The 21,143-nt window shown below is 37.6% G+C and overlaps 1 protein-coding gene across 4 annotated transcripts in view; it reads right to left on the minus strand.

Moving 5' to 3' along the window:
- Positions 1 to 21,143, minus strand: part of TBCE (tubulin folding cofactor E) — a 31,814-nt gene that overhangs the window by 1,803 nt on the left and 8,868 nt on the right. For all 4 annotated transcript variants that reach the window (XM_014950615.1, XM_014950614.1, XM_014950618.1 and 1 more), the window contains 12 exons: positions 13,268 to 13,456; positions 12,083 to 12,171; positions 11,290 to 11,389; positions 8,248 to 8,350; positions 4,912 to 4,988; positions 4,565 to 4,660; positions 3,520 to 3,584; positions 3,368 to 3,432; positions 2,730 to 2,882; positions 1,936 to 2,089; positions 1,380 to 1,448; positions 261 to 320 (listed from right to left, as the gene is read on the minus strand). In XM_014950615.1, the coding sequence (XP_014806101.1) occupies positions 261 to 320; positions 1,380 to 1,448; positions 1,936 to 2,089; positions 2,730 to 2,882; positions 3,368 to 3,432; positions 3,520 to 3,584; positions 4,565 to 4,660; positions 4,912 to 4,988; positions 8,248 to 8,350; positions 11,290 to 11,389; positions 12,083 to 12,171; positions 13,268 to 13,456 (1,220 nt within the window). The remainder of the gene's footprint in view (positions 1 to 260; positions 321 to 1,379; positions 1,449 to 1,935; positions 2,090 to 2,729; positions 2,883 to 3,367; positions 3,433 to 3,519; positions 3,585 to 4,564; positions 4,661 to 4,911; positions 4,989 to 8,247; positions 8,351 to 11,289; positions 11,390 to 12,082; positions 12,172 to 13,267; positions 13,457 to 21,143) is intronic.

Below are 21,143 nucleotides of genomic sequence, written 5' to 3' on the forward strand. Positions count from 1 at the left end.
CCTTTGATTGCCTCAGACACATTAATCATGAAACCAGCAGCGGAGTCATAAGACAAGCATCACCTTTTAATCTTTAAGCTGGACTGAAAGTAAGTATGAAGATCAGAAAAATAATGACTTTTTCAAACAATTTTTACCTTACAGTCTTCAGGGGAGAATCTTCTGGAGCTGACAAACCAGAGGCAACTGCCATTTTTTAATACAGTTATGTGAAAAGAAGCTACAAACCAACTACTTAAACACAACCCGAGACTTCTTACCTGGTAGCTTTTTCTCTACTGGCTTCTGTTCAGGGTTCTCAGGACATTTAATTGTTAAAGCTAAAGGAAGAAGGGAGAGGCATTAGTGAATGAACAGAGTCTAGTTTGTTTTTATCAATCACAAATTGTTGCCCCAGCTCAGCCTGATCTTCTAAAAAAGTTTGGATGATAGCCTCTATCTGTGCAGGTAAGATGGCATTTAGTCGTTCTCTACAAAATTAAAAGTAATTTTATTAAAATAATCAAGTTTTTATTCATCTTTGGTAAAACAGGGAAAATATTTTAAAACTGACTCCCCCAATACTTAACATATGTTTAGTCAAAAGTAGTAGCTCCCTAACATTTCTTGATTTGTAGTTACTTTTTAAAAAAACCTACAGTAGAATGAAAACTGCTTTCACAGTTTAAAGCAGGTTTTTGACCCTCAATGGCTCAAAATCCCTGGACAAGCACATTTTAAGGAAGTTATTAGCCTAATTCTTTTACAGACATTAAGAGACTCATCCTTAAAAAAGGTTTCTATTATATCTAACCAGCTAGATTCTTTGTTCTAGTTAGTCTTCTGCCTATATGTATTACAATGTAATGCCTTCAAATACTATTTTGCCCATGGAGCAATAAAAGGTTCAGGTCTTCTACCAACAGAAACAAATCAACTGTAAGTCTGGGGTGTAACTCTGTAACCTACTTTAATACATAGACAGCCCCAAACACCAAAGCTACCCATATTTGTCTTGACTGTCTCAAAGTTAAGAAGCTATTACAAAAAAAAAAATAATCAGAAATCAGTGCAGCTATTAAGGTTAAAATCTCAAATGTCTTCTGTAGAGAAGCCATTCACAGTGTCAGAAGAGAGTATTGATTACCTCTATTCTCCATTAAGCCTTAATTAAGAAAATCATTCTGCTTGGGCTGAGGGGGGGAAAGAGTACACAGAAGCAGGTATCTAGTCAAGCTCATTGAGACACACAGTTCGGAGACACAGAATTACAAACTGGGATTCTGTGACGTCTCAAAGGCTTTGGAACCTTTTGTTCTCCAGAAACACACAGGAAATACTAAGCTTGTAAAATATTTTAACTGCAGAAGGAACAATTTTGACCATTTCTGGCCTCTTACTCAGAAGCTGATTTTTCAGAGTCGAAGGCTGTCGTCCCTTCAGTTCTCCTTCTTCAGGTGCACCATATTCTGCAGAAGGGAGGAAAGGGCATGTAGCCGTGAACTTTCAGAGACTAAAACTCAACATCAGCCCTAAGAGCACAGCGGTGTTGGATGAGGCACAAGGGACACCGAGCTCCTGCATCGCTAAGTGCTGTGGAGATGAGCCTTGATCAGCTGCTACAGCCTTTTGTAGGGCCCACAGGCACATGGGGAGGGGTGGAATAGTTGACAGGCACATGGAGGTGCTGCTCAACATTCCCACTTTGAAAAAGCCCCAGATGGAGAAGCTGCAGGTGCTCCCAGGTGCCATCCCTGGGGCAGCAGTGCCCAGAAGGGTGCAGAGCTATGGGGCTGCCCCACAGAAGCAGGAGCCATTTGCACACAGGCCTGTAACGGGTGGGCTTCCCTAAGGCACCGCAACAGCAGCGCGGAAGGGAAACTGCAGGGAGCCCGGAGCAGCGCTGCCGCAAGGCCAGCAGGGAGGAAATGCTAATTTTACTGTGCTTGTACTTACTCAGACAAAGCAATGGGTATCTGGGATGGGCAGCAAGAAATTCTTCACTGGGTTTGTTTTTCTCTGGGTTGCAATTCCCCCCAGCTGCTAACCAGTCATTTCCAAATATTTTGCGATAATCAAGTTCTGCTCCTTTTCTTTCAGCAGGAAGGATCTGTACTGACACAGAAATGGCACATAATATAATTATACAACTTTCCACAGAATAAAATTTAATTAGTGACACTGACTGCTTGCTCTTACTTCATTGTGTTTTAATGCTGCTAAGAATCTTACAAGCCCAACCACCATCTACTGACTGCTCCATAAATGAATATCTAAGCAAAGCCATTACTGCATATGATGACATGAGACTGTTTTTTTTTTGTAGCTATGGAACAGATGCTGCTTCTGCTCTCTTTTATGATAAACAGAAGTTTGATTTGGTTTAGATAACACTATTTTCCTATTAGAGAAGGCAAATGCCTGTATTACTGTCACTGAAACAGATTCAACTACCCTGCTTTTTCTTTTGGCCAGAGTGTGGTTTTTGTTAACAATCCTGCAACTTCAGCACGCCTCGGGCCCCGTTCCTCCATCTTGTCCTCGTCCCCACTGAATTCACAGCCTTCACAAAGAGGGCAGGATCTTGTCACCCTACTGAGTGCCCCACTGACCAGGTAATGGAACAGTCAGGACGTTACTTTTCCTGCACCCAAACTAACAGGAATCTTAAAAGAAACTGAAAACAAGTTCTCAAATAATGACTTAATCTTTTTCCCCAGATTCATGCAATTTGTTGAAATATCACGTACCTCAGACCTGTTCAAAACCTCCAAGCCCCCAATTTTAGCAATAATTAGCTGTCTCAGGGTCTCTGGATTCTTCTCTGTGTCCATGATGGGGTTATTGTGACACTGCAGTGACCGCAAACTTGGCAGTTTATCAAGCTCATTGATAGATGACCACTGAAATGGAAGGGAACAGTCTTTTGAGGAAATATAAAATATAGTTCGTTTCAGACCATTACACAGTAAGATTGGCTTTTCCTGTACAAAGACCATGACTGAAACTATTCTTCCAGACAACAGAACCAGGTACTTTCCTCCTGGTCATCCAGCTGAGGAAAAACTGTGTTACATTTAAGTAAGTAAAAAAAAAAAAAAACAAAACCAAAAAAACCTGAGGAACTACTCAGCATTTTAGGTCATTCTGCGAGAGGAATTTTGGGGTAGCAGAGGGATATGACTTGCTACTGTAAACATGTTGAACTGAGAGGTTAAAAAATGTTTTTAAATCTTTAAATTATGCGTCTGTGTTAATCAAAGCATTCAATAGTTGCCTCAGGAGCTTACATGTACAATAAAAGAAATTTTAAAGCAGCAAATTGTAAGTTAGTCTTAAACAAAGATACACATCTTTACAAAATGGGAAACTATCACAATTAACCTACCTGTGATATTTTATTGCCATTTATTGCAAGGTGTTTTAGTGAAGGAAACATTTTAGTCTTGCATCCTAGGAAAAAGAGTAAATACACAAGACAATAGTGAAAACCTTAAATAAACAGAATGGTAAAGCTATAAATAAATTACTTTTACATACCAAATCCAGCATCAGGAAAGTTTATAGAAGATATTCCAGTGTTTCTAAGTATTAGCTGTTCTAATCTGAAATTTAATAGATACAATAATTACTGTACAAGGCACAGGGAAGTTTTTTGTAAGAAATAATACCTCCATTTTTTAAAAAACAAAAATCTAATATCTAATAAACTTCAGACATGATGCACAATCACTGACAAATGGGCAGCAGCTTCACAGACAGTACCCAGACTTCAGCAGTGTTCAGAGAATAAATTTTTCAGAGAATAACTGCAATGATTTCAAGCTTTCAAAACGGCTCCTGGATTTAAATGGTGTGATTTTCTAAATTATTTTTTAAAATAGCCTGTGGGTATTTAAAATCATGGCTGCTATTTTGGTGTACAGTGCAAGACAGCAATTCTGAAAATTAGCAAAACTATTGTATTAGTCCCACAATTTTCCAGTCACTGTAACTGAAGTGCTTAAGGAACAGACACCTCCTTTCCCTGGATGGTAGCCCCAAAGCCAGGAGTCACAGCTCAGGCCTGGAATTACCATAAACACACTGCAGGAAACCAGAAGAATCTGTGTAAGGGCCTTTACTACAGATGTTCTTTTGAGAACAGGGTTTTGCATTTTTTGGTTGGTTTTTTTTTGTTTGTTCGTTTTTGGTGGTGGTGGGTTGGTGGCTGTGACACTACTGAGGAACCTGCATTACTCCCTCATGGTCAGATCACTCCACACAAACCCCACAGTCATGTCATCTTGGATAAACCCCAAACGCTAATACATAAAGAACTTAGTAATGTGATAAATCACTTTAATTGCATAAGTATATAATGAAAACCTAATAACGTACAGCTTAAGAATGTGTTACTACACAACAAAAATAAAATAGCTCAATTAAATAATTCAGTTACTCTCTTCAAGAGGGCAAAATGCCTCTATTTCAAGATCCCACAAATCTTCCACACAACACCAATACTATCATATTTTAGTCAGCAAGGACTAGGGAGATAAATATCCAGGACAAAGAATTCCCAGCAAATGTGTTTAACAGCTACCTGGGGAGATGTGCTATTAGATGCAGCTGATTTCCATCCAGTAACTGGTTGTCTGAAAGGTCCAACAGCTTCAGGGTCTGCAGGACATTATCCGGCCTGCCACGTTGGGGAAAAACAAACACAGATGCAGAACATTTGAAGTTACTTGTTAATGAAAACACTAGTTCTCTAAGAATATAGCATGCAAATAATTGTGCATATTTGTAGATGTTTTGAAGTACAGCACCTGAAGTTTGCATCTTTTCTTTTACAATTATGTCATGGTGATGTAAACATTACAGGAATGTAACTTTACCTGCTTTGTAATTCACAGTGCATCAGTCACAAAGGACTGACAAGTTACTCACCTTTCCAAAACTGTAATATTATTAGAAGTAAGGTACAATTCCTCAAGTGCTGGCCATCCTGGAGCACAAAGAAGAACCTAAGAGCAAAACTTTATTTAATATAACAAAAGTTGGGGAAAATTATTCCGGAAATTATACTTGACACAGATTTCCTCAGAACAAGCCATAGCTCCCCAAAACAGAGAAACAAGTATTACGGATTGCCTGGCCCTCCCTTTCTTCCAGCTGGCTTGTTCCTGTGTCTGGATTTATCAGCACAGATGACATCAAAGGGGTTCTGCACAGTGACAGGACTTACAGGTCCCAGCTTGAGGCTGGAAGCTGCCCGACCTAAGACTGTGTGACTTGGAAACTGAGTTTATTTTATTCTGTAGGGTTGAAGTGATCGGATTTTCCCTACAATGAGGTGAGGAAATGGCAGGATATACTCGACGGCTAAAGTTCTGGAACTTCTGCACATCTCATCAGGTCTGACAGACTTTTATAATGTCTTAATTTATCAGAGCTTGAAGGCTTCTTTGTCATGGGACTGTGCCAGAACATGAAACCACTAAAAACCAAGAATTGCATAAAGTCAGCACATATCCTGAAGCTTTCAAGTACTCTAAGGAGAACAAATTAGTTGAAAAAGGCTACATATTTTTTGTATTTGATGTATTTGTTTGAAATCCTGTGTCCTGAAATTACATTAAAATTACTGTTTTACAGACTTATTTTTTGCAACCATCTAGAGCAGATAACACAACTTTTAAAAGTAAACACTTATTACGAAGTGACAGAAAGTGCTGGCATAAATCCCAGTTTTATATGCAATTGTGACAGTGTCAAAAATTTTGCAGTTCTAGCAAAAGGAGTTCCATAAGCACTGAACTGACTAGTTTTCTACAGATTTGTGCCTGTGAGTCACAAATGATTTTATTTTGCTGAGGTTTTTCTTGCGTGTATTCTCCAGAGTGGAGCTAAGCGTGACCTCTTCCTGCCACTCCTTCCTTGGTGAGGAAACTGAGAGGGACTCTTTCCTCCACCTAATTCCTATTTTCTTGGACCTTGTAGATAATACATTATTTTTAAAGCCCCGTCTCATTTCAAAATGCTTTTGAAATTGGCCAGGAGATTAAAAGTTTTTGAGATGCAGGAGCACAGACATACACATGCACAGCATAATGGCCTAATGCTTGTTTTTACAGGAGGTTACAAAGGTTACAAAGCAGTAACGTTCAGAGATCTGGACAATCAAATTTATAGAATTGTCTAGGTTGGAAGGAACCTTTCATGAGTCCAACCTAACACTGCCAAAACCACCACTAAACCACATCCCTCAGCACCACATCTACATGTCTTTTAAATACCTCCAGGGATGGTGACTCAGCCACTTCCCTGGGCAGCCTGTTCCAATGCTTGATAACCCCTTCTGTGAAGAAATTTTTCCTAATATTCAATCTAAACCTCCCCTGGCACAACTTGACGCCATTTCCTCTTCTTTTATCATTTGTTACTTGCTACAATTCAATCATTTATATAGCTAACCAATTCTCCTATAAACATCCACTATCCTAGACACCAAAAAGCCTCCTTTCCTCAACATTCCCTCTGTTCGAGCTGTATGAAGTTATACAGCTGAATGCATATATAAGTGTTTCATTATATATACAATACCAAATATTACACAGATCTCTTCAAGTAGTGGCATATGATTTAGGGCTCAACTGCTTCACACCCAAAAATACAAATCATCATCCAGCTACCATATCCTTAACACATGTAAACTTACAAACTCACATATAACATTTCCCACTCCAGAGCAAGAGTAGGAAACAGCAATATTTTATCTCTTTACTTTGGATAGTGTTTCTCTACGTCAACAAGACAGACCAAAATAGTTTATCAACTAGTGATGAGGAAGCATGAAAAGAAACCTGCAGAGTCAAGAGAAATTAGGTGCACGTTCACCACAGAGAACATCTGGAGGATTCCACTACAAAAGCCCTGCGCTGTGATGGACAGGACAGAAAAACTGCACAAAACTGAAGTACCAGAAGGCTTTTCAATAGACTGACCAAATGACTAGGAAATTGCCAAAACCAAAGGATAGTCACAAAACAATTCTAAGAAACTCACATTGCTGAATTTTTAACTATTGCTTGAAACTGCTTCCATACAGAAACAAAAATTCACAGATCTGACACCCTGACACTGAATTAACACTCAGGAAAGGCTGGGGGCTTGCTGTAGATAGCTGGTGGGAAAGAGGGGATGAATTGCCAGTGGAATAGCTACAGCTAATCAAAAAAAAAAGAAAAAATGAAATCCAAGACCTATGGCAAAAGAAATAAGACAATAAGAAACAATTGTTGCCACCTAAGTCCCTGTGTTTTCATTGTTCCTATGAATGTTCCTATGTGTTCATTGTTCCTTTCACATGTTCCTATATTTTCATTCTCTTTAGTCCAGGAAGCAAATAATATACATGGGAAAGGCAAAAAAGTGCTTAACATGAATCATCAAAGCTACAAAACAGAGAATAGCTGTATCAGTTGCTATCATATAAAATATTGGGATTTATGAAATGAAATTATTAGGCAGCAAGATCAAAACCACAAAGGGTATTTGTTCATACAGCACATATGATGTGCATATCAAAAATTTCAAATGGGTTCTTAATACTGTTAGATAAATAATGAAACAAAAAATTCACAAAGATTAATTAAATACAGATATATAGTCTCCAGCTCAGGAAGCTGCAAAATTCCAGATTACTTTATCATATAACTATCTTTTGCCTAGAGTTTTTCCCAACTACTTGCTACTTGCCACTTGCCAGTGTGAGAAACATGATCCTACACACCTCTGTTCTAACCCAGATTTTAATTTCACCCTGTATAACAGTAGATTATTTTATAAATACAAAATCTTAGCTTTTCTTCTTGGAAACAGAATGACAAATATAACATTATGATCTAAATGCTGAATTTAAAAAGTGTTTTTTTATGAATTCATAAATATGAATTCATTACTCTCAAATGCATTAATTCGATTTCTAACTGTAAGATATTTTACAGGACATGTTTCCCTCCTCAAAGGGCTTTATTGTGACTTGGTAATTTACAAATGTAGATGAAGTTAAATGCTTCTCATTAGACTCTTGTGCCAATGTACTTACTACATTATGCAGGAACTGCATTAGCTACTACATAACTACTACAGTTAGGCCACTGCACCTTTTCTAAGGATGATTACATTTCAGTTGAATAATACAGTGCATAGAGGTTTATTGTGCTTTCCTTGCCTCAAAAACCTAACAATACAAATAAAAACAAATCCAAGAAAGGTTATTACCTCTGCCCATGTTATCTCAGTTTGATTAAGTGCCAGAATCCTCAATTTTGAAAATACACTGGATGCAGAAGTAGATGTAGATGGAAATTTCATTTTGTTTTCACTGTGTAAAAAGAATAATTATTAGCATAATGAATAATTACATTTATTTAAGTGATTAATTTGATATAACACATACAATTTACACAAATACAATTTACACAAAAAAATTAAATAGTCACTGCCAAGATGTCATATATTTCAAAATATTATAAAATATCCTTCTAGTTATATTCAAATGTACTCTTTCCTCATTTAGTTTCCTACTTCATGAATGCATAGTTATTCATCTGCGGCCTCCTTCCTCCCTTTTCCTCCCCTAAGCTTTGAATATGAAAAGAGTGATTTTCATTAATATTAAATGAAACAAAGTCAGATTTTGGGCTTAAACTCCTTAGTGTCGATTGAAAATAAAGAGCCTACATGTCTATCCAGACTCCAGCAGAACAAAAGGATGTAAAATCCACTCTCAGCAGCAAAATATCACTATAAAATAGTTAAAAGATTCTCAGATCTGCAGCTTTTAAATTACTTTTTATTATTCATCCCCAAACAATTTTTTTCTTTCTTTCCTAAGGTCTGATCTATCTGCATATTATGGTAAAAATCTCTCAGTGTAGTTATACCTACATACTTACGGGTTAAATTTCCCCATTTAAACAAGCTCTTAGAGAGTGATGGATGTCTAATCAGTTTTATTCCTCTTCCAACCTTTCTCGCACAAAAAATTCAGTAACAGACTTATCTGCTAATGCCTTCCTTTTTTAATGTAAACAGAAGGTCAAAACAATAAAAACAAATCCAGACGGTTTCTGTTTGTAGTCATAAGTATCAGATTCCAGCATCAATCCCATTTTGCTTTTCAGTTTTATCACAAATAACTTCTGAAAACCCTTCAGTCTAGACTACACTTCTCAACAAAGAAAAACTGAAAAAAATTATTCTAGGTCAATTAAAATAAATTTTCTGCATGCTGATAATAGATAATGACAACATATGCTCGAGGCAAAGTTAGATTTACAAATAGCACCCAGGTTGCAAACAGCTGTTCAGTGCTAAATATTAAAGAAAATAGAACAGATACAACTATTTAAGAAACACATTTTTGTCACATTAACTAGAAAAACAAATATGAAAACTGGGGTCATTTTTTAATTAAATTAATTTGGTAAACATTTCAATTTAGCTGACATCACTTTCAATTGTTGTACAGTACATGTCACTTCATGTGACCCCAATGAAGGCTTTGGAAGCTGCTAATCTCAACACAGTTCTCCAAATAAACTTTTCAAAATAAAAAAAAAAAGTTGGATTTTGGGTTTCTGCCTTCAGTCCTATTGCCCTGCTGCCATCTTCAATGACTAGTATGACCTCCAAAACAGTTGAACAACTCTGCTTCAAGAGTCAGCAGTCATAGTGTTAATCTTATCAACAGAACAAACTTCCTTAAGTTGCAGCTCTAACATTAACCTCTTAAAATTAGTGGTTTAGGCTGCTACCTATTTACAAAGTTTAATCCATTGTGTTAGTTCACACCAGAAAATTATTCTGGCATGTGTTAGCTACAGTGTATAGGTGTGCACTAGAAATGTTCTTTATTTTTAAATTATTTTGTGAATTCTTTCTTGATTTGGTGGAATTGCAGCTTTATTTAACAACATCCTCCCTCCTTTTCTAGTGTCATCACTGTACAAGAGATCTTCCTGAGATCTTCCCCTAGATCTGTCACCACGATCCACAATTCTTATTGGCAACATTTCAGGACAGGAACAGAATGGGTCGTGGGATACTTAAGGCATTATGCATATTTTCATTTGGTGTCAAGACACTGTTGGCAAAGCATAATTCTTTAACAAAAGTGGGCTCCTAAATAAAGACTTGCCTGGGCAGTCAGAATATATCAACAATAATGAAAACCAGAGATAAAGTCTTAAGACACCTGGAATGATTTTAAAAGAAAACGAAAATATATTTACTTCACAGTTTTTCTACGTAGAAAAAATTTTCTGAGCTCAGGAGAAAAACCCAGACAGGTCTGCAAACCCAGAAGGCAAACAGATAGCTACTGCTAAACCTAACTAAAAAACGCTAAGTGAAATTTTTAAGTGATAAGGATGTGTTACTACTGCTTTCACAGATAGCACGCAAGCTCCTGCAGCAAAGCCCCTTCAAGGTCTGGGCTTCTTCTGAGGGGTCTGTCTGGCAGTGGGGTCCCCACACCGTGCCGCTGCCACGCGGTCCCTGCGCACAAGGAGCCAGGGTCTGACCTGCTGCACAAGCACACGTCTGCTGTGGGGCTGTCTCCCTGCTGCACACCAGACACTGCACACGCGCAGTGCGGATGCACACACGGCTTCAGTCAGCTCTGCCTTGGGGAAACTAAGCTTTAAACTCAAGAGAGTTAATTGTCTTGGACATCCCAGGGCATCTCACCACGCTGTAAAGTTTCTATACTCCCTGTTTCCACTCCGAGGAATTTTTTTTTTTACCCTTTGGTCTAACTGCTTAAAAAAAGTCTACAGCACCCTGTATAAATCTGTAATGCATTTTAATTCAGTCTCCCTAGCCAACAAACAGGTTTGCATAAAAATGGTGAAATCTGTTATGTAGAACACATTGACAAATGCCTAAACTCCTGTAAATGTTTAATGGCTGAAATCTGTATTCTGTTTTTCAAACAACTGTGATTTTTTTTTTAATTTTACAAAACTCCAGTCAACATCCATCTGTCCCAAGCACTTCTCCAGAATTTAGCTTTACATAGATGCAAAGCTCCAATGGTTCTACTCTTTCCTTGAAAAGGGATGACTGAAAAATGTAGCACACACATGAGCTGCTTAAGGACAAGATTTAAAAAAAATATATATTTAAAAACTAAGCTCCCATTAAAATGAGTATTGAGGGATCCAGTTACCTTCAGAAAGCTGACCCAGTATCTAAAAGAGCCTCTTCTTTTTTGTCCCTACCACAAAGGAACAGAAACCCAACTACGAATGTTCATACCTGATATTAAGTACTTCCAGATTTTGAACTTGAGAAGCAATAGCTGTTACTGTCTCCCAAGAGGATATCAGATTTTTTGATAGATTTATATGCCTGATATCTGAAAGTTCACGTTAAGAAAAAGAAACATCCCGAATCTGAACTTCCTTTATCAGAAATTAGAATTAGGGTTTGGTTTTAAACCAAATAAAGAGAAATAGATTACACTAAGAGATACTACTGCTCAGTTACAGCAAATTTAATTTTAATTTAATTTTTAATTTTTAATTTGTGGTATAGAAATGGCTTATAGTTTCATAAGAGATCTTAACTTTACAAATCCTTAAATGAATTAATTTCTGTATTGACAGGAACTCTCATCTGCCCTTATAATGAACAAATAATACTTGTTTTGTATTTCCGTAACATCACTATAACATGCAGTATATTGAATAAATTATTTATTATATATTGGAAACATCTGGTGCCTACAGAACATATCAGTTGTATTTTTACGGGGTGACCTATTCTAGACTTAAATTAAAAAAAACACAATTGCTTGAGCCCTCTGAAATTGCAGTCACAGTTGCACCCTATGACAATATTTCTATTTTTATCCACAATTTGCATGCCCTCTCAAAAAGTGCAGACATCTACTTTTTAACCCTGTAAATATTGCATTAATCTTCTAAATATAAACTGCAGTTTCAAAAATATTTAAAAGGATACAAATATCATTCATTGAAGTGAACACTTGGAATGCTAAAACATGTAGTTTATTTGCGGTATCATGCCACATAGCAAAAAAGGATACTAGCACATGTTCTGCTGATTTCCTCCTTCTGACCAGCATGGCTCACTGCACACTCACGCACCGAGATATCTACCAGTTGGTTCAGTCGGCTAAATGAGAAAGAACATTCTGTTAAGTAATCTTCAAACAGAAATAGATACGTTATATAAATACCTGGCTGTTACAACTAAACAATATCCTCTTCATACATATCATCTCACATGTATCTCAATGTGATATCATATCACATTGCTACATTGCAGTGTCTTTCTTGCTCAAAACCAGACATTTCTGCTCTATTTTTTGCCTTTACACAGCTACTACAAAATAGGTCTGGTTGAACCACAACCCTCACCCTCCTCAAAAAATGTAACCAACTCTCATCCAACTGAAAAAAAGAGTGATAAAACAGACCACGTATAGCTCTGCAAATTGGAACTCAATTAGAGGTTCCAAGTTAAACATGTTTCTTGTAATACTTTTTGCAAGAGGTCCCAAGTTACTTGGTCATTCTGTGTATAACTTATCAAAAAAGACAAAGCGTATTTTTGACTACTTAGTATCTTCTGGGAGACAAAGGGAGAATAGCTGTGGAACATCAGCTCAGGAGGAGACTGCCACCTACTGAACTGATACCTCTGCTGCCGGAGGTCATTAAAACTCCCATTTATTACACATCATTAAGTTTCTTTTTTTCTTTCCTTTTTACACTTCCAGATAAGTGAACATGACATAAACTGACAGAAAGACTTCTTCACTAGCAGTACAGTGATGTTCTGCTTTCCCTCTCTCAGTTACAAAGTCACTACTGATATGAGTAAACAAGGATGAAACGAAATACTGTACAATACTAAGAAAAGATTAAAATAGATCTATTTAAAAAGGACCATGCATGTGTATAATGATTGCCAATATCATGATAATTTATCTCACTCATTCCTTCCCAAATATCATCACCACCTACTTTATGAAATCAAAATTAATATTGTGAGCAAATAGTCTCAGTTCCTATCCATAAACCACGTAAATTAGGAAGTCACAATAGGGAAATTTCTTGTCTCTTCCACCGTAGTGCAGTTTGGCTTACTTTGAGAGATTTGACAATATTTATGCAAGACAGTCAGCTTCCTTTCCTTACAGTTGAACTACTACTTGACTAATCAACCACTAGGAACGTTTCTTAAGATTTCCATATATTACACTTGCCTTTGTTGTTCTGCAATAGAATCCATGCCAACAAATTCCACAGTCTTCTTTCCAAATACTAACGTATTCTCTGTCCCGTGTTGAACATCTTGCTCATCACTCAATCCATACCGATTCTTTACTGCAGTAAGAAAATCTACTCCAAAATTTGCCTTATTTGGCCGGATAAATGATCCTCCTTTAGGATGCCTAGAACAGAGCAGCCAGGAAAAGGTGAAATGTGAACAGTTATCATAAGAATGAATAGTCTCAAATGTAGTAATTATCACTTTTTTTTAAATACTTGGAACCAAAGCAGTCAAAAGGCTGACTTTAGACATCACTGTTCCCTATCAGTGAGACCAGGTAAGATTTGCAAAGTATCTTTGATAGTATTTGACCAAGTTCACATTTTGAGATGCTATGAGGATCTCCAAATGTACTTACACATCAAAATCACAATGTCAGTGCAATTATTAGAAATAACTACTCTGCTGTTTCCAAACTCATTATGAACTCAGTTCTCCCAAAAAATTACATTTCAACCTATGGATAGACATAAAGTTACCTAAATCACACAGCAAATGTGTCTGGAGTCTTACCACAGCCTAAAGCCCGTAACAATACTCAGACTTGTCATTGCCTCACTATATTTGCCTAGAATAATTCACTTGTAATTCTAAGAGAATGCAGCCCTGTCCTTCCATCCACACAAATGACACAAGATGCAAATTGTACCACTTGGAACTCTTACACAAACTCAAACTTTTAAAAATGCCGATACTAACTCAGTAACAATTTTGAAAACTGAATATTCAACAGACTTATCCAGCTAATATATGTCCTATGAAGTTTCTTAGTTCTTCTTGAGCACTGAAAAAACTATATGGCATGACAATTTCTTGCCACGCAATTGCTTTGACAATTTCTATCAGAGTTAGCAAGGAAGCACAGTATCTAGGAAGAACTGGCAGAGACAGGTTGTGGGAATGGTATCACAGAGCAGATGGAGGATCTGACAGGAGGATGAGCCAGAAAACAGCAGGAAGAAAACTGGTAGTTACGATTACCTATCTACTTTCCAGCTGAGAAGAGTACAGGCTTTGGTTGGAAACTACCCAGGAGGAAGAAATCACTTATGTAAATAAAACTCCTCTTTTCAAAACAGCATGTAAACGTCAAGGGCCTAATTAGCAAACCATAATACAAACCACTAATGCTACAGAGTTCAAAATTCTCTCAGAAAAACGGTAACTAGAGAGCCTGAATTCTCCTACCTATTACAAGTAGATGGAATAGTTTGGGCACCATATATTCATATTTTTATTTAAAAAATCAGTACTGGAAATTGCCCGTGTCAGTTCCATTCATTAACATTCTAATACTCATTTAAGTACTCTCATACCCTAAAGAAGGAGCTGGGTAGAAACCAGGTATTATTTATTTACTTTGAAAATAAGTCTAAAACTAAGTTTAGAGCAAAATGATTACAAAACAAGCAGAAAGGAATGGTCTCAGAGAATGTAAATCCAGTGTGTATTTTCATGTTCAGTAAGCATTTTCAATTATCTGCATTTTTAATCCAGTAACCTTAAGTATTGTCTTCCATTCATTTGAAGTTCTTCATAGCTTGCAAACATTTCGGTAATTTAAATGTAATACTTAAATCTAAAAATTATATGACTTTTTTAACACCACTTCTTAAAACAGTAAATGACATTTTCACTATCATAAGTGTAACATCTCTTACTTGTGAAGTGCATCACTTTTGCATTTAATTAAGTGAAACAGCTTCATAGATGGCAGACAGTGCAGGATTTTACTTGGGGCTCTGTAAAGAAGACTCTTGTTTATCTGTAATTCACCCTAGGTCCTGCCGTATGTTTATTCCAATATTTCCCTATCATCTTGATTCTCCCCATTTTGTCATTGCCATCAACAGTTCTGCTACTTTTCTTCCTCTGCTCTCCCCAAACCTCTCACCAGAGCTAATCTAGACCCCCACATCTGCATCCCTCCTATCATGCCGTTTATCCCTGGCACAGCCAAGCCCTTTGAGTCTCTCCATCACCTAACCCACTCCTAAGCTCATTTCTATCCTCGCCGGTCACCATTTCTATTGGCATCTCCTTCCTCAATGTCTTTGCAGTTCTATCCCTAGGAAAAAATGCAAAAGAAACTAGCTCCTTGCCATTTGAAGCTACAAGAAAAGTATGGTGCTTTTCTCTCTCAAGACACTTCTGTTTTTTATTTTGATCATAGCAAGATCAAGGGGTTTCTCCCTCCTGTTCCTATGACTTCCAAGCACTATGGATACTATCTTACCTAATGTATACCCAAATCCATTCCACAGCCTAAGTTTGTTTTTCAGTTCCATTCTACTAATTTGATCTACTTTTTCAAGAACTGTCACAGAGAAGGACAGAAAAGGAGGCTGCAATAGGAACCTATTTTCAGGCAAAGTGATTGTGTGTTCAAGGACAGAGATCACTTACCTGTAACTCATTTTCCCTAAAATACACTGCCTGTATTAATTTTTACACTAGGGAATATGAACTGTGCAGTCCACAGGTACATATTAAACAACAACGTACAGCACCTGGACTCTTGAAAAAGCACACCTATTACCAATCAGTTTCCATAACTAGGAACTAAACAGATAAATCCTAATCCAAAGAGTCATCCAGCATGCATATCATGAGACGGAAGAAACTGCAGACTACTGATCAACCTGAATTAAGCTGAACATGCAGAAGTCCAAAACCAGGGATTTTGCTCCCATGTGTGTAAAATGCCCTGCAGCCAGGACAGTGCACTGTGCAGAAATGAAGTGGTAGAAGATACACCCCAATTTCCTTAAGAAGAAAATCTGAAATACACCCAAGTGGGTCTCTGACAACCAGCTGGCTCTGATTAATACTGACACTTGTTACCAACGTTTAAAACAGACCCCAATCTCAGAAGCCAGCTTGTAGGACACTTCCTATTCATGACTCGGTAGCCTGAAGCCCATCTGCTAGCATGCTCAGGGCCCTTGAAAGATATTGATTAAAATTTAGATTACCTATCAGCATTCCCCCTTTGCTAAATGGTTAACCATTTCCCTGAATAAAGATGAAACTCAGAATCATTCTTCTTTGCTAACGTAAAACAAAGTGGGGTCACTGTTCATCACTACAGGTACATGATGGCTCTTCATATGCTAGAGAAATGCCACACACATGGACTGTACCTGAAGAATACCACAATAGTACATAAACCACGTTCTGCCAACAGTTACACACTTTAGCTGTCTGACTGCAGAAGCAAGCTTCTGAGCCAAGGACAGAGATCTCAGCTTTATCAGCCTAGATAGTCAAGGTGGATGGAAGGACTTCTTTGCCCAAAACTGGCTGTTTGCAATGATTGTCACGATGACCGGGGCACACACACTGCAAAGCTCACAAGGTATCATAAAATATAGCCAGGTGAATCCATGCACATCTTTTCTAGACAGGCTCTGAACAGATCTCTTCCTTTCAGGGAAAGGTGCTCAACAGACCAGGCTTCTTTTACAAAAATCTACACATTGCAGTAAAGAAAAACCTTCAAGTTTTAGAACAGTCTGTGGCAGCTGTGGTGTAAGTGGTTGTAAGTGACACCTAACACTAACCTGCGATGGTGTATCAAGTTCTTGACTGCATAGCAGAAGCTTTGCAAACACCAGCAAGTACCTGAAGTTCTTGCAAGTTCACCTTAGTCAAACAGATATGACAGCTGAGTCTGAGCTTTCACAAAACAAGGAAAGACAGACAGATACCTGCAGTTCCAGATGCTAGCTTAAAGTTCCCCTGGTGCACGGGACATGTTTGAATAGTGGTTAGGGACAACAGTTTTGTTTCAACACTGTTCTATTGACAGCAGAGAGCAGAAGTCTCTGACGGGTACAACTACACATTCAAAACTTCCTAACCAAGACCACCTGAGGCTAAAAGGAATCCTGGGAATGCACTCCCCATTTGCTAAACAGCACTCACTTTTTCTTCATAGATGCCAAAATTATATTGACATCTTCCTGCAGTTGAAGAGTTTGTGTATGCTCTAAGTAGATATTCCTGGAGGTGAATCTGTCATTCTTGAGGGAGAGCGAGTATAATTTAATATGAAGATAAGCGTCATGGAAACAGTAACATTTGATTGGTCACATTGCTATCTGTAAATTTAAAAACATGTCCACATGCAACCTATAAAACTCACTGAAGAAGGAAAATCTCAAAACACCTAATGCCTTTACCAGGATAACTTGGCATTTCAGGACTATGCAAATATACAAAAGTCAAAGTTCCTACAGAAGAAAACTTATTAAAAGAAAGAGAAAAAAGGCCACAAAGATCTGAGAAGTAATTGCAATTTTGCCAGGCAGAAAGCAGCACAGAAACAAGCTTCACTATACTTCCCTCTGTTTCTCTAGCTTGCTGTGAAAGTCAAATCAGGAGAAATGGATTATAATTGAATACAGTCAGTAGTTCTAGTATCTGCTCAAATATCAGGATTCCTCTGGAAAGTGATCTCGGAAGAACAAAACATACTCCTTAGCGGGGGCAGGACGTGTTCCTTTGAATTATGACTCAAAGTACTCTAAAAGTGCAATACAGCAGAATGTAACTCCCATCTTGAGAGGTAAGCAGAGAAGTATGTTACCTACTGCTGGGGAATCCACACATCTCCCCCAGCAAAATGGCAAGGATAAAACCAGCTGCTAAAATGGAAATGCCTGTGTAAACACTATGTGTGAATGGAATACTCAAAACTGACTGAGGAGGGCTAAGGAGAAAGACGACTCTTCTGCTAGATTAAAGAGGGCAGGACTCCCATTTGGCAGGAAGCATAAAAGAAGCTTGAACATCCGTAACTGTGGGGAGACAGAAGAGTGTACCAGAGCAGCAGGGAAAACCTGGTTTGATGCCATCACAAGTCACACCACCAGCAGCAGATCTCTGCCCAGGCCAGACAGAGCTGCCTCCTGGTCAGATGCTGAGGTAAGACAATGCCCAGCAAGGACAGGCATCATGGGGAGCAACATGTACACCCCACATCTAAGTGCACATGGGTGACCTCAGGGGTGCTTTCTACCAGCATGCATGTTAATAGACTGGAGGAAGCAGCGCAGGGACACAGAAGCTGGAGCACCCACATCTCCCACTTGCATTCCCAGGGGAGGTGTGTGTTCTTGTAAGCCACATCTCCCAGGGCAGCATGTGCATCACACTGTGTGAACGGGTTTATGGATTAAGAACTTACTTGAAATCATACTCATGTTTCAAAAGCTGTACATAAATTTTAACACTTTTAAGGCTTGATTATTCCTCATTTCTCTTGAGGAACTGTAGGACAGTTTATTTTAATTACATGACACACTACTGCAACTGGCAGCTAAAATAATAGCTTCCTCTGTTATTAGGAAACAAGACTTTATTATCAGGAAAAAAAATACACAAAAATGCCACTAGAGTATGCATTGCCGTTTCCAGCTAATCCAGAGTTGATTAACATGCTCATGATGTCAGCATATTTTGAAGTATGGCTGTTTTGTTCTTTAGTTCTCATATTCTTAAGAAGTTTAATTAGCACCACATATATAGGACCCAGATAAATGTACTGCCATGAAACATGAAAGTTCAGGTCATATTTCCAAAAACCTACAAAGACGACATACAGCTGTAAGCAGACCTACTGATTTACCCAAATAAGGACTCAAAGAAGATTCTCTGGTAATGAGAATCTCAAAGTCAATTTTGCTGTTCTCATATAATCTCATTTTGAAATGTACCTCTGAAAGATTTATTTTTTTTTGAAAAAGCATTCTTTTCAAAATTACCTTGAAAAGAACTTTAAGATGTCCTTTAGTTGCATTTGTTTACAGTACTAGCTACTCCATCAGCTGCTTCTGCTTATCAGAATTCAGGGAGCAAAGCAGGCTTGTAAGTAAAGGATACTACTGATAAGGTTTGAGGGGGAAAAAAAAAAAAGAATCAAAATTTTATTTTTGTGTATGTATATACATTATATAAAGAAACATAATTCCCACACACCCCCCTTGAAACAGTAATAGTAAAGAACTGACATTTTAGGTTGTGGGGTGGTTGTTTTATTTTTAGCATCTTTTTGATAAAATAAGGTAACCATTTTTACCCACATCTGCATATATCTTCCCAATTGGTAGATGAATTACAAACCTGTCTGCACACAGAAAGCTATGTCTGTGAGTGATAGCTGACTGCTAGAACTATTATTTATTCTCTTAGTCTCCACAAGGACTTTCTCTGATTGGAAGAAAGCAGAGTACAAGGAACATATATTGTAAGAACAACATGTTTAAAGACCACTATATTTGAATTTTTTAGGGGTATATGCACCTTCACTCAAAAAGTTGATTCTTACAAGAATTGAGATCACCATCTCAGATTGCATGTCCTGTGAGCACACTAATGGTTGCTAGAAAAGCAAGAGTCTATACACGTCTATAAGTATTACACACACACACACACGTAAAGCACTCAAGTTTCTGAACGTGTTGTGGATGGTTTTCCAATTGCTTCTTCTGTACAGAGAGATTCAGAATGGCCAGCCAATTACTTTTATTATTTCTGCTACTGCTAGAAAAGCAAGAGTCTATACACGTCTATAAGTATTACACACACACACACACGTAAAGCACTCAAGTTTCTGAACGTGTTGTGGATGGTTTTCCAATTGCTTCTTCTGTACAGAGAGATTCAGAATGGCCAGCCAATTACTTTTATTATTTCTGCTACAGCAGAATATAACTAGCTTCAACTAAATTCAAAGCCTTTAAGAAGCAACTTCTGATAATACAATCATTCAGAAGACACAGTTGCTCTGAGACCATAATTTCCAATTCTTTAGCTAAGAAAAATCCAGTAGTGTTCAATTTTTTTCTTGCATTAAGTGTGCTTATCCTCTTTCAAGTATAGCTTTTTTATTAGTAGCATTATTATTATTATTAGATACAATGGAAAAAACCCAGTCCTTCCTGACGGGTGGGATTTTTTTCCCCTTTATTTGTTTTTCTAAAGAACAGATTTTGTTTTATTATCTCATTTTCTGATGATGAGGTAGGGCTTCTACCTCACACAGTGTTAAGAAGATCCAGACTAAGAATTCTGATTTGCACTACTGAATGTGATCTACTCCTTTCCTGGTTTTGCCTGTTTGGCTACAGGTAAAGGATAGTATTCCCAGAAAAGATTTCACAATAGCTACTTTTTAATTTTGGATTATTTAATAGATAAATTCTTCTTCTGATTTAGTCCAAGACCAAACAGGTCTACTTGCTGGCTTGAGAACAACTTTGATCTTAACTGATAATGAAGCAGCTTCTTTAACAAGTCCTGAACTGCTGTAAGGGTTCAATAGAAATACAACGGCCTCCTTTGCTACATCAAGGAATTCCATTTATCTCAGCAGACCTTTTGGCAGTGACAAAACTAGACCTACTTTCTCCACAATATAGAAATAATAATTTTAATCTTTTTTTTCTTCTACATGACATTTTATAGCAACTGTTCTGAACCCCTTCCATATCATATTCATGCTTTTAATGATTCTCTTGGAAGAAATTCTCATAACAAGTTTTCTCTGTTGAATCATCCATTGAGAGTATGTACAAACACACCATGGCTCTGGAAAAATCTTTGAATCATGACTAGCCAAAGCTACTGAGACTCTGGAAAACTGTCACAATGTATTTCTCTTATTCCTTCACACTTCTCCAGTCATCTGCTATTAGCCAATGTCAGAGGCAGGAAACTAAGCAAGACACGCATTTGGACTGACTTCATCCAGCTATTCTTACAACTTTCATTTACATGCAAGTTGGAATAAAAAAAAAAAAAAA

Source organism: Calidris pugnax, unplaced genomic scaffold, assembly GCF_001431845.1.
Source record: "Calidris pugnax isolate Ruff unplaced genomic scaffold, ASM143184v1 scaffold24, whole genome shotgun sequence".
Classification (NCBI taxonomy): Eukaryota; Metazoa; Chordata; class Aves; order Charadriiformes; family Scolopacidae; genus Calidris; species Calidris pugnax.